Below are 12,836 nucleotides of genomic sequence, written 5' to 3'. Positions count from 1 at the left end.
CACGCCTCCGGTCAAGCCCCGGTGCGGCCCCGCTGAAGGCAAAGCGGAGATGGGAACCTCGGCCCCGGGGCGGGGCGAGACGGGGCTCTGCTGCCCGGGCAGCACGGCCGGGCCCGCGCGGCTGCGGCGCGAGAGGAGAGCAACAAAACAACGATTAACGACAGGAATAAGGAACGGCGGCAGAAATAACGGAGGTGGCGGGGAACCCGCGGCGAGGCGGCGGCTCAGCGGGGGCGGCGGGCCCGGCAGCACCGCGCGCCGCCACGGCTCCGCGCCGCCGCCGCCAATCAGCGCCTCCGGCCCCGCCCCCCGCGCCCCGCCATTGGCCGCCGCGGCCGTCGCTCATCCCCCGGCGGCGGCGGCCGCGATGCCGGTGGCGGCGGGCGCGGAGCCGCCGCGGCTCGGAGCCGCCGCCCGGCCCGGGCACGGCGGGGGGGCCGCGGGCGGGGCGGGGGGGCCGCGGGTCCCACAGCGGCCTCCCGGGCGCCGCCCGCTGCTGATGCCGCCGCCGCGGCCGTAGGCTCCCCCCGCCTCCCGGGGACACGGCGCACCGGTATGAAGCGGTGCCGGTCGGACGAGCTGCAGCAGCCCGACGACGACCCCGGCGCCGTGGGGGATCCGCCCGGCCCCGCCGCCATGGAGGCCAAGCCCGGGGAGGCGGCGGCGGCCCCTGAGGCGGGTGCCGTCCCGCCGCCGCGCACCAAGCCCCCCGACCTGAAGGTGAGCGGCGGCGGCCGGAGGGTCCCGATGGGTTGGCGCTGGGGCGGGCGGGCAGCCCGCTGGGGTCACCGGAGGGGTGAGCATCGCTTAGGGTGAGCAGCGGGGTTACCAGCGTGGTGAGCACACAGCGGGGTTACCGGCGGGATCTTCGCCTCGGCGGGTGCCACCATCCACACCCCCCATCCCCGCTCTGCCACAGGTGTGACCTTGGAGGACGTGGGATGTCCCCGGGACGCGGATGCTCCCAGAATGAGGATGGTCCTGCAGTGAAAATGCTCCTGAGATGGGGATAAAGAGGTCCCAGGTTGGGATGCTCCCAGGATGGGGATGTTCCTGCACTCCGCGGGGGAGGGGATGCCCCTGGCATGTGGGTGCCCCCGCAGTGGGCCAGCTCCTTGGCTTGAGATGCCTCGTGGTGGGTTTGCACAAGCACGCACAGGGCTGGGCACGGCTCAGGTCGTGGCCGCCAAGAGCAGCGACAGTGAGAGAGGTGGGAGGACCCTTGGTGATACCACCCACCCTTATCGAGGGGGCTGCGGGCACCAGGGTCGCGCATCCCGCAGCCAGTCTGGAGCCATCACCCGAGCAGGCTTTTTAGGGGTAACAAGGCTGTCTGCCTGCAGAGGAGCTGAGCAGACCCCCAGAGCCAGCCCAGCGCTGAGCGGGGCGCGGGGGGGAAGATGCTCGGAGGAGCGGCAGCATCGGTGCTGCGGCAGCCGGGAAGTGACGGTGGAGAAATGGCCCCGAGGCTGCTCCTCCTGTGCCTCCGGGCTGTGTCCGGCTCACGAGGAAAACAAGTTGGGCGGCACTGCGGCTCTGCGGGAGGGAGAGGAGCCGGTCCGGGCAGCAGGGATGCGGCCAGGCAGGACGGGCCAGTCCCGGCTGCAATCGGGCAGAAATTCCCCGTGGGTTTGCAAGAGGAGCAGCTCTGACTCCTGGCCCTACACCGGGCTCCTGCTGGTGTGGCTGCGGTGGTGGTTTGTGTTGCAGAGATGAATTCCCTGGCGTTTGCAGGCGCTGCTGGGTGTTGTGGCCCCGGGGCAGAGCAGAGGCGAGTGGCAGTTGCACTGCAGGGGGGTGTTTGTGTCCAGGAGGTGCTGCTGCCGTGCTTTGGTTTCAAAAAGACCTGGACAAAAGTGTAAGAATGTCACTGGTCACTCAGGGGCAGCCTGGCATCCAGCATGGAAACCCTTCTTGTGGAGCACTCCAGCCTGCTGCTTGGCCTGAAAGGTCTCACCAGCACGGTCAAGGTCAGGCTGGACTGGTCAAGCACAGGCAGGACTGCCAGGGTGCTGCCATGCTGCATGCATCCCCTTCAGATAGGCAGGCAGGGCATTAAGAAACCCCAACATTCCCAAGAGAACTCAGCCCCTTTAAGCAGAAGTTGCAGGATGTTGCTTGCTGTGATATGTCATGCCTCTTCCTCAGTGTCCCAGCAGCAGCTCCTGCTCCTGAAGCCGTTTTGGCTTTGCTGAGCTGCCCTAAAAGCAGCTGGAAGGGGAGAGCCCCATGCAAGGGGAAGGCACATCCGTGGGGATGTGGTGCTGAGGACCACACAAGGCTTGGTGCAGTGGGACACCCTTACCTCAAGGAGGCTTGGCTTGGTGCTGCTTCTCATCCCCAGCCTCTCTCCATCCCACCCAAGGACCCTTTTCACCTGCCCAGTGAGTCAACAAGGGGTGGGACCTTGGGGTAAAAGGAGCCACAGCTTGCAATGGAGATGGCCATCAGACCAAGTGTCCCTTCCTGGAGCTCAGCCCAGTTCAACTTGCAGCACCAGCACTGCCCAGACACCTATTGATTTTATTGATGCCCTAATGTAGGTTTGCTCCATGATGCCACCTTTAACACATTTGTAGCTCAGCAATTAATTGCCCACGTGGAGTGGATCCTCAGACTTGCTTCTCCAGGCAGAATGCCTGAGGAATTGGGTCTCAGTGCTGCCCACAGCTTCCGTGGCAGAGCTGGGCATTCTGCCTGGCCCCACCACAGACACCACTGATCCAGCCACTTCACCTCCTGTTGCTGCAATTAGTGCCATCATTAATAAAATCTGAACATTTGCCTGCCCCAGACCCCTCCCAGAGCTGCTCTCCCTGCTCTGCATTCACCACGGTGTGCTGGGTTCAAACAAGCTGATCCTTGGCCCTTGGGCTGTCCCCACACCAAGCCCCACAGCTTCATCTCTCCATGGCCAAGCATCAGATGTAACCTTTTTGTGTTGGCTGCCACAAGATGGATTGGAGCTGTCAACAACACGCTGCCTTATGTCATCTCCATCCCCTAACCCCAGCAGAGCTGTGGCAGCTCTCTGTTCCCCAGCCCCAGCTCCTTTGCCGAGCAGGAAGGCTCCATTAGAGGAAAGGGGGAAAAAGAAAGGAGTTCTGGCAAGGAGCAAAGCAGATGAGTGACACAGTTCTGCTGTGTGTTGGGTGGCAGGGATTGCTGTGCTCTGCAGCAGAGTGACTGGATCCATACAAAACACTGCAGGACACATCCAGCCCCTCATAGGTACCAGGGTGTCCCATCACCACTTTCCCCAAGCACTCTGAGCTGGATGTTTTCCCCAGGTCTCTCTGTTTTCTCAAACAGGCTGATGTGGCCAAGGGCTGAAAGTTGAAGCCTGATGTCATTTCCATCTCCAGTTTCACGATCTTGGTCTTCATGGCTCCCACCTTTCCCTCCTTTGAACCTGAAAGCCAAGTTCAGCAGGAGTCCAGAGGCACTGGCCTCAGCCCTCTTCTCAGGGCTTGATCCAAACCCCACATCCATGGACAGAAAGCTTCAACTGGGTTTCCTGGAACTGAGGAGCCTCTCCTGGAGCTGGGAAACCTCTCCTGGAGCTGGGAAACATCTCCTGGGGAGGAGGGAGATGAAAGTCAAGGGGAAGCCCCACTACAGGATGTGCAGGTCCCAGCACAGATGCTGCCCTGAGCAATGAGGTTGGCATGGTGGTGGCTGGAGGGGATGGGGCAAAGCATTAACCTCTCATTTACTCCTAGCAGGTCAAACTAGCTCAGCTGGTCTCATTTTTTTTTGAAGGTCCCTCAGTGTGAGGGGAAGGGTTTGGGGGGTGCAGACTCTCTGGTGCAGTTCAGAGTCCTCTCCATGGTGTTGCCTGTGCAAGCTGCTCACTGCAGGGAGGGTTCCTCCTCTCTGTAAAGGTCACCAGCCCCTGTTCTAAAACCCTCAGGTACATTTATATTTAATCCCTCACATGAACAATTTTCCAGGCATATTTTGGTCTTGAAAGGACACAGGCAAGGTGAGCTGGCTCCCCTGTGGTTAGTGGGATGGAGCTGTTGTCAAGCAGCTCGAGCAGGAGCAGTGGGGTCCCTGGAGCAGCTGCATCCATCACCTCCCCAGGCCATCGCTCATCAAAAGCTCTCTGGCTGCTGGCAAGGATCCTGTGACCCCCCCCTGAGGAGAGGAGAACATCCTCCTGGGCAGGGTGCAGCCAGAAGGCCAGTGTGTTGCCCTGGGGTTTGTGGAGGGGTGAGAGCCAAGGCCAGGGCTGCTCTGTCCTCCTGGGAGCCGTGTGACGCTTCCCAGCAGACACAGCCTCACGTTGAGGTGGGTCACTTGTCCAGCAGCCTATAGCCCCAGCTCCCCCCAGACCTGACCCCTCAGGGTCCCCATCCTCACTTCCCACTGAACTTCAGCTCTCAGCATCCCCACAGTCGATTCAGGAGAGGTGACAGCTACGGGAGAAGCAGTCGTGGGCTGCCGCTCGCTGTGTTACTCTCCTGAGACCACATCTGACTCCTCTCAGCACCAGCAGCAGAGATCTCACCCTACAAATGCCACCTGAGGTCAGGAGCTGGAGTGAGGGGTGGGTCTGCAGCCCCCTTAGCTGGAGCCGTACCTGGGCAATCAGTGCCAGCCCCACAGATGTTATTTTGGAGAGAGTTCAAGGAGCTGCAATGTCACTACAGCGTTTTGGTAGCACGTTAAACAACATGACTAACGTTTGTCACATGTTTGTGCTCTCATGCTGTCCCTGGGAGGAGAAGAGTGTGTGGGGGAGTGCTTTATTTTCCATTTTAGAACATCTACACTCTTTCCTCGTCGTTTGTGGCAGTGGGAGGAGCAGCAGAATGAGGGCTCAGGGTGCTGGTGTGAGATGGAGCTGTGAGGGGTGGCTGGGCTGGCTGCCACCCCCCAGGGACAAGTCTGCTCCAGCCCCTTGCCTGGCTGCCATCAGTGGGGTGCAGGGTGGTGATAGCACCCTCTTACTGGGGACTCACAGGAGCTGGAGAAAGCAGCAGGAGGACTAGGAACCCTGTGTGGGGACAAGCAGGATCTCCCAGGGTGCAGCTGCTGCTTGCAGGGCTGGGAGCTGCTCAGCAGCTTGGCCTTTCCTTGTCTGTGAAAGACTGGCTCACCCTGTGCCTGAGAATCCAGAGTGCTGTGGGGTGGGATGGGATGGAACAGAATGGGATGGGGTGAGTTGGGATGAGACAACCTTCCACTTTGTCAGTGCAAGGCCTCCAAAGGGCTGCAGAGTCTCAGCTGGAGTCTCTGGGCAGGCCAGGGGTATGAATAATTAACAATAATACTGATAATTGAGCAGCACTTCAGAGAATGTGTGTGTGCTGTGAAAGGTCATGGCTGCAGGATTCTCTCCTTGCATGTCTGAAAGCTGAGACAGAGGTTTGGATGTCAGGGCAGAGCTGGAAAACCATTTAGTGAGGAACTGGGAGGTCTCAGGCTCCAGCACAGCTGGAGCAGGAGAGGGAATGCACATCCCTGCCAGAGCACCTGCCTCTGCCAAAGAGCAGCATCCCAGACAGAACACTCATCCAAGTCACTGTCTTCCTGCAGGGTATTTGAGTTTGGATTAAATTGAGGGGGAGGGGTTTGGTTCCTGGCCAGATGTGGCTTGTCGCTGAGGTGTCCCCCCAGGGCCAGGACTCTGTTCTGGGTATGGGGGAGTTCATACAGCCTCCTCTGTCTTCTCACAACTTAGCACTTTCTATCAATGGATAAAGCCATAGGGAGGAGGCAGAGAGTGAGTGTGCTCAGCCCCAAGCTGTGCTCAGCCACACCACGTGCCTTGGCCAACAACCCATCCACCTCCTGGGGACATGAAGCAGGGAGCCTGTCCTTTGAGTCCCCACCACCACACAGGAGGCTCTGGCTGCATTCAGGAAAAAGGCAAAAGAAATCAAACCACCCCTTTCTTTTGGTGTAAATCTTAGTGTTTTCCAGCAGCCCACTCTGGGGAGTTCATCTCCCAATCCATTGCATCAGCTCTTCAGCTACAACTCTTCCAAAGCAGCCCATGCAGATGCTCCATCCTCAGCCCTGAGGAGTTTCATGCCAGAAAGATGCCTCTGCTTAGGAAGTGCAATAACATCCTGGAGTACCAGAAGGAAACAGCTTTCACAGCAGCACATTCTCTGCAATAACCATTACAGAATGGCTTGGTGATGGTGACCTGACAACTCTTGAACACAGACAAACCATCAACCCAGTGGGATTCAAGCCCAGAACAACAGGGCTGGGATTCCTCTTTTTGCTTTCCTCCCTGTTTTTCTTGCATGCAGATACCCCCAAACCCCTTCACATCCCTGCCTGCAGAGCCCAGGAAAGCTCTGTCAGGAAAACTTGGAAAGGCCTTGAAGAGAGTTTCTCTTAAAAGATGAATCTGTGCCTCCCACCACTCTGGTACTGGAGAAACACCCTCTACCTTTATTGCTGCCTTTGCTTTCCTTGTTTTCTTCATCTTCCAGGAAGGGAGTTGGTTGTTTCTTTTCACTTGGACCTTTCTAAAGGGCCAACTGTGCATCTGAGGCTATGCCATAACCCTTCATGGTAGAGAGCTGTGGGTTTATAGTTGTTACCTATCTAGTGCTGGCTCAGTTTCCATAGAGACTCTAGAAATAGAATCACATTGAAATCAGTTTCCTGAAGGAGCAATTTCAGCACCCCACATTTATTATATATTTCCCAGGAAAAAAAACACCCCAAAAGAGTGGAAAATGTTCAGGGTGAAGAGAGAACAGGAGGATTAAAGGGTTTGCCTCTAGTGTTTAGTGACAGGGGATCTAATTGCTGACCCCTTGTCAATGCCGCAGGTGGGGTGAGAATGAGGCCTGGATGGATTTGGACCTTGTGGCTTTAATACCTGGGATTTTTAGGAGTCCTTTCTGTATAACCACGAAATCCTGCCCAGTCTGCAGCTCCTGGAGGTGGTGTCTCAAACATTGCTGCTGTTGTAGAAGCCAAGTGTCTGCTGGGCCTATAAGTAGCTCCTTGGTTTGGAGCCCACTTCATGCTGGTTTTCAGGCATGACTTCATGGCAGTGCCTCAGTTAAAGGAACCAGCACCCCTGGGGAGAGCCCCAGCAGCAGTAAATCAGGGGTGGAATGTCCCTGAGCGTCAGCAGGCTCAGGGCTGGTGTCCTCAAAGGTAGGATGCTCAGCTTAACTCCAAAACAGAGGCAGAAAGCAACAGGGCAGCCCCATGCCTTGTTATCTGCTGCATCTCTGGTAGCTGAGGCTGCTTTGGGAGGCAAGGGGATCTTTGGATGTCTCAAGATTGTTCCCTTTCTGCCTGGGAGCTGTGATGGACATGGGATCTGGGATGTGCTGAGCCCTGTGCAGATGGCTGCAAAGTTCTGCCCACGCTGCTGCCCCCAGTTCAGCCACACACAGGGGATTTCAGAGGGTACCCAGCCAAAAATCTGCCATGGATGCAAATCTGGGCATTCCAGTGGCTGCAGGGAAACTGCTCTGGGCTGACCTGGCTGTAATCAGGAGCATGATCTGTTCCACCATCCATATTGCATGACTTGGCCATGGCAAGAGGCCACTCGGATTCCCAGGAGCCACCCAGCTCTGTGGGAACCTGAGGCTCAGCCCTCTGGGAGAGGAAGGCCCAGGGGTACCCAGGGGAGCCACGTGTCCCCACATCTCCTGCTGGAAACCAGTTGCTGCCCAGCAGGGACTGGATTTGGTGGCACTGGGCCAGTAGCTGCTGTTTCACCTCCATAAGCAAGGCCAGCCTGGTCCATTCCCCTGGAAATTCCCCTGGGCAAAAAAGGCCTTCCCCAGTCCTCCCTGGGGCACATCTGGGAGAGCAGGTGGCTCTTGGCAGTGAGTTGAGGCTCCAAAGCTGGGAGGAACCCTGACTTTTCAAGCCAGGGAAAAGGCTGCTCCATGCACATGGTGTTGGCTGTAGCAGGCTCCCTCCTCTCTCCATTGCTCTGAAAGGTTGTTTTGCTGCTCTTATTCCTTTTAATGGTAATCAATGCTTATCAAAGACCTTCCTCCAGTGTGGGGAATGCTCTTGGAGCTGCATACCTGCACCATCCTAAGACACTGTGCTCAGCCCTGTGTGCTGTCAAATGACCACTAATGTTTAATACTCTGCCACAGGTATCAAGTGCAGTGCTGGCAGCAGGACTTGGTCCCTCTGGCCTGCTGTGGGGTTCCCAGAGCCCTCCAGATGCTCTTTAAGCCCTTGAGCTTTGTGTTTTGGTTCACTACTAGTGTAGGCACCATCCATCAGAGCTGCATGTGCACAATGGCATCCTGGGGGCATCAAGCAGTGTGGGCAGCAGGGCCAGGGAGGTTCTGCTCCCCCTCTGCTCTGCCACAGCTGCTGAGGCCTCATCTGGAGTCCTGGGGCCAGCTCTGGGCTCCCCAGCTGCAGAGGGACAGGGAACTGCTGGAGAGAGGCCAGTGCAGGGACACCAAGATGCTGAGGGGATGGAGCATCTTCCTTGTGAGGAAAGCCTGTGGGACCTGGGGCTGTTCAACCTGGAGAGGAGAAGCCTGAGGGGGAGCTCATTAATACTTAAAAGTATCTCACTGGTGGGTGTCAGGAGGTTGGGGCAGCACTTCTTTCTGTTCTATGTAGCAATGGGACAAGGGGTGATGGGATGGAGCTGGGACACAAACAGTTCCATTGAAACACAAGGACAAACTGTGTCAGTGTTGGAGTGAGGGAGCCCTGGCCCAGGCTGCCCAGGGAGGGTGTGGAGGCTCCTTCTTGGAGCTCTTCAAACCCACCTCGACACATTCCTGTGTGACCTGACCTAGGTGGGAGCTGCTTCTGCAGGAGGTTGGACAATCTCTAAAGGTCCCTCCCAACCCCCAGCACAGCGATTCCACGATCCCTTCCCGACATTAGCAGCCATTGTTTGCTCTCCTCTCCTCTCCCACAGAAGATCCAGCAGCTCTCCGAAGGCTCCATGTTCGGCCACGGCCTGAAGCACCTTTTCCACAGCCGCCGGCGATCGCGGGAGCGGGAGCACCAGAACTCCCAGGACACGCCGCAGCCGCCGCCTCACTCCGGCCCGTCCGACCACGAGTCCCCTGACGAGAAGGAGAGATCCCCGGAGATGCACCGTGTCTCCTACGCCGTGTCCCTGCACGACCTGCCCGCACGGCCCACGGCCTTCAACCGCGTGCTGCAGCAGATCCGCTCCCGGCCTTCCATCAAGCGCGGCGCCAGCCTGCACAGCGGCAGCCGCCGGGCCAAGAGCGGCTCTTTGGAGCCTCAGAAAGGGAGCCCCCACCTCCTCCGGAAAGCCCCCCAGGACAGCAGCCTCACAGCCATCCTGCATCAGCACCAGGGTCGCCCCAGGTCTTCTTCCACCACTGACACTGCCATTCTCCTGGCTGAGAGCGGGGCTGTTTACCTGCTGACTGAGGACACCGAGTGCCTGGCTGATAAGGTAGGGCTGTGCTGCAAGGGATGAGGCCATGCTGGGGGTTGGGGGAAAGACTGGGTGTGGAGCACCCCAAGAAGCTGTTGGGAGGAGATGGTACCTCCAGGCTGTGCTGGTGGCACTGGGTGTGTGGGACAGGGGATGGCAGCAAGTCGGGGCTGAAGGCTGCTGGGGGTTGAAGTGGTGGGTGTCAGGAGGTTGGGGCAGCACTTGTTTCTGTTGTCTCCAGTGCCAGGACAAGGGGTGATGGGATGAAGCTGGAACACAAAATACTCCCCTTAAACACAAGATAAAACTCTTTCAGTGTGAGGTGAAGGAGCCCTGGCCCAGGCTGCCCAGGGAGGGTGTGGAGGCTCCTGCTCAGGATGGTTCCAAACCCACCTGGACACTGACCTGATCTAGGTGGGAGCTGCTTTGGCAGGGGTCTGCACTAGATGATCTATAAAGTTCCCCTCCAACCCCCACCATTCTATGATTCCTCTTGCAGGAGGGTGAAGGCAGGGACATGCCCTGCTCTGAGACCAGCAGTGGGATTTGAGGGAGACAGAAAGGGACCTGGAAGAGCTCTGTGCCCGTGGAGTGAGACCCCCAGAGGGAGGTCAGAGAGGGATCCCAGGCAACGGGTTCAGCCAGGCAGCTGCAAACTGGCCCTGTCCAAAGTGATTTTGAAACCACTGTGTGCAGAGCTAATGGACAGGATGGTATTTCCATCTAGTGTTTAGGCCTGTTAATTATGAAAGAGCTGAGATTAGCTCAGCAGCGTGGCTCCTGGGGACACAGCACGAGCAGCCCTGGGTGCTGGTGGGATTCTCTGTGTCAGCTTCTCTCCTTGGCAACTCAGGGGGTGTCACCTTGTCAAACCTCTCTCTGCAGCCCTCAGGGCTTGATGCATCCTCCTGAGTCTTTAATTTCCCTGAAAACATCAGCAGTGAATTGGCAGAGCAATAGGACATGGGGTGGGGAGATGGCCAGGCAGGATCCAGCACCCTGTGGGTCTCTTGGCTGTGTGGCTCTTACAGGAATAGCCATGTAACAGGGTGGCAGTGGCTGGGCAGAGCTGCCAGGGTGAGGTATCAGCAGGGAGGGCAGGTCCATGCCCTCCCCTCAAGCAGCAAGACTCAGCAGGCACAGAGCTTGGGGCAACACTTCCCACTCATTGCCCCCCAGCTGCTCCTCTCTCCTTGGCACCGAGTCTCTGGGAGAGAAATCTGACCTGGAGACTCCTGTTGCCCTCTGAGCTAATGGAAAGAGGATCAACCAGATACTTTTTCTTTCTGTTTTGGTGTGGCAGTCCCAGTGCTGAGCTGCAGCTGACGCTCACAGGGGGTGCCAGCGCTGCTCCCCTGCCACAGCCATGCAGGGATGGGGCCATCACCAGGACATGGGAATCTGGTCCCAAGGGACACACCACTGCAGCAACAGCTTTGCAAGAAACAGCTGCCCAAGTCCTTCTCTCCCTTTTTTACTGTGTGCAAATCAGGGCACTCAACCCTTCCCTGGCAGTCACTCCTCCCCACTGGCACACTGCACCCAGACCAAGCACCCAAACAGGGCCAGGAGCTGCTCAGGTTGTTGATTTGAGCACCTGCAGCCAAAATTTGTGGGACCATGTCCAGTTGTGAGCTCCCCAGCTGCAGAGGGACAGGGAACTGCTGGAGAGAGGCAAGTACAGGGACACCAAGATGCTGAGGGGATGGAGCATCTTCCTTGTGAGGAAAGGCTGTGGGACCTGGGGCTGTTCAGCTTGGAGAAGAGACTGAGGGGGGAGCTCAGCAACACTTCACAAGTACCTAAAGGGTGGGTGTCAGGAGGATGGGACCACACTTTGTGGTGCCCAGTGCCAGGACAAGGGCTGATGGGCATCAGCTGGGACACAAACAGTTCCCCTGGCACAGGAGGAGCAAGTCCTTTGGTGCTGAGGTGAGGGAGCCCTGGCCCAGGCTGCCCAGGGAGGGTGTGGAGGCTCCTGCTCAGGAGGTTTCCAACCCCACCTGGACACGTTCCTGTGCCCCCTGAGCCAGGGGAACCTGCTTGAGCAGGGGCTGGGGCTGGGTGAGCTCTGCAGGGCCCTTCCCACCCCCACCATGCTGGGATTCTGTGACCATTTCTTCCCTCAGGGCTGTGGCACTGGCCTTGCAGGAGCTCAGTCCCACTGAACCCTCTGGGGTTGCAGCTGAAGCTCTGAGCCAAAGCATTTCACACCATGAGAGGAGAACCCGGAGGGAGGTGAGAGCAGAGCAGGTCTGTGTCCACCCCTTGAGCAGCACAAAGAGCACAGAAAGGGGAATGAATAATTAACTGCATATAACACAAAGAGTAATAAGAAGAGAGACAATACTGGGGCCTTTGTGAGGCAGTGGAAAAAGAACCTATTTAGAGAAACAAGAGCTATGTGATATTCTCATGCAGTATTATTTTCCCATAGCCCTGAGGAAACCCAGCCCTGTGCCCACAGCAGTACAGCTCCTCTAAAACAAGGATGGCTGCTGCTGCCCTGGCCCAGGCTCTAGCACACCCAGGCAGGCACCTCCACAGCAGGGCTTTGGGCCAGCAATTGCTTCATTTGGCCTGCACATCATCCTGCCAGAGTCAGACACCCCCTCTCCCCATTTCCCCCTCAGTTTGGAAGCCACCACCCCAGGTACACAGCCCTCCTGGGAAAGAGGAGCTCTTTTGCCTCTATTTTACTCTATTTTTCCCCCTAGAATTTCACACTGAGTTTCCCATCCATTGCAGAAGGGCCTGAGCTCACACTGGATTTGTCCCTCGTGGGATCCCTCAGCCTCAGCAAGTGCTTTTTGAGCAGCTATTGATTTTAGCTCTTCTTTTTTTCCCCTCTTCTTAATTAGGTACCTGCAGTTTCTTCTTACCTTCACTCACACTGGTTCCTCATCTTGTGCTGGGGCCAAGCACAGTCTGTTTCTCCCTCCTGCACTCCCAGTCTCCCCAGGAGTCAACTGCTGGGTGACTGGAGGAGAAGAGAAGCACAGCACAGCCTGAGCATTTGGCACTGGAAGCTGGTTCTGGCTGGGGCTTATGATGTAGCCCCAGAGATGCTGCACCTGCAGTTGCCCTGTGCCCCAGCAGAGCTGCCCATTGTGAGGAGCATCAGTAAGCAGTAACCCCTAGTTAGGACAGCAAAGGGCTGTCACCTGTGCTGCACCACTGCAGACAGGGCTTTGCTTTGCAGGGTGATGCTCAGCTGGAACGTGTGTGCTTGTGGCTTCCCCATCAAAGCCTTCCACACCTCTGCCCACCTTAGAATCACAGAGTCATTTTGGTTGGAAAAGACCTTTAGGATCATTGATCTCCTCACCCTGCCCAGCCCAGCACTGACCCACAGCCTCAGCACCTCAGCTCCACGCCTTTGGGGTCCCTCCAGGGCTGGGCACTCCCCCAGCTCCCTGGGCAGCCTGGCACAGGGGCTCACACTCCT

General features: G+C 57.7%; 1 protein-coding gene across 2 annotated transcripts in view; it reads left to right on the top strand.

Moving 5' to 3' along the window:
- Window positions 1-448: 448 nt before the first annotated feature.
- TMCC2 (transmembrane and coiled-coil domain family 2) overlaps window positions 449-12,836 on the top strand; it is a 28,430-nt gene continuing 16,042 nt past the window's right edge. For both annotated transcript variants that reach the window (XM_062013652.1, XM_062013651.1), the window contains exons 1-2: window positions 449-720; window positions 8,894-9,406. In XM_062013652.1, coding sequence (XP_061869636.1) covers window positions 556-720; window positions 8,894-9,406 — 678 coding nt within the window. In that variant the 5' untranslated portion in view covers window positions 449-555. The remainder of the gene's footprint in view (window positions 721-8,893; window positions 9,407-12,836) is intronic.

Source organism: Colius striatus, chromosome 22 (assembly GCF_028858725.1).
Source record: "Colius striatus isolate bColStr4 chromosome 22, bColStr4.1.hap1, whole genome shotgun sequence".
Taxonomy (NCBI): Eukaryota; Metazoa; Chordata; class Aves; order Coliiformes; family Coliidae; genus Colius; species Colius striatus.
This window is presented reverse-complemented; position numbering and strand designations above follow the sequence as displayed.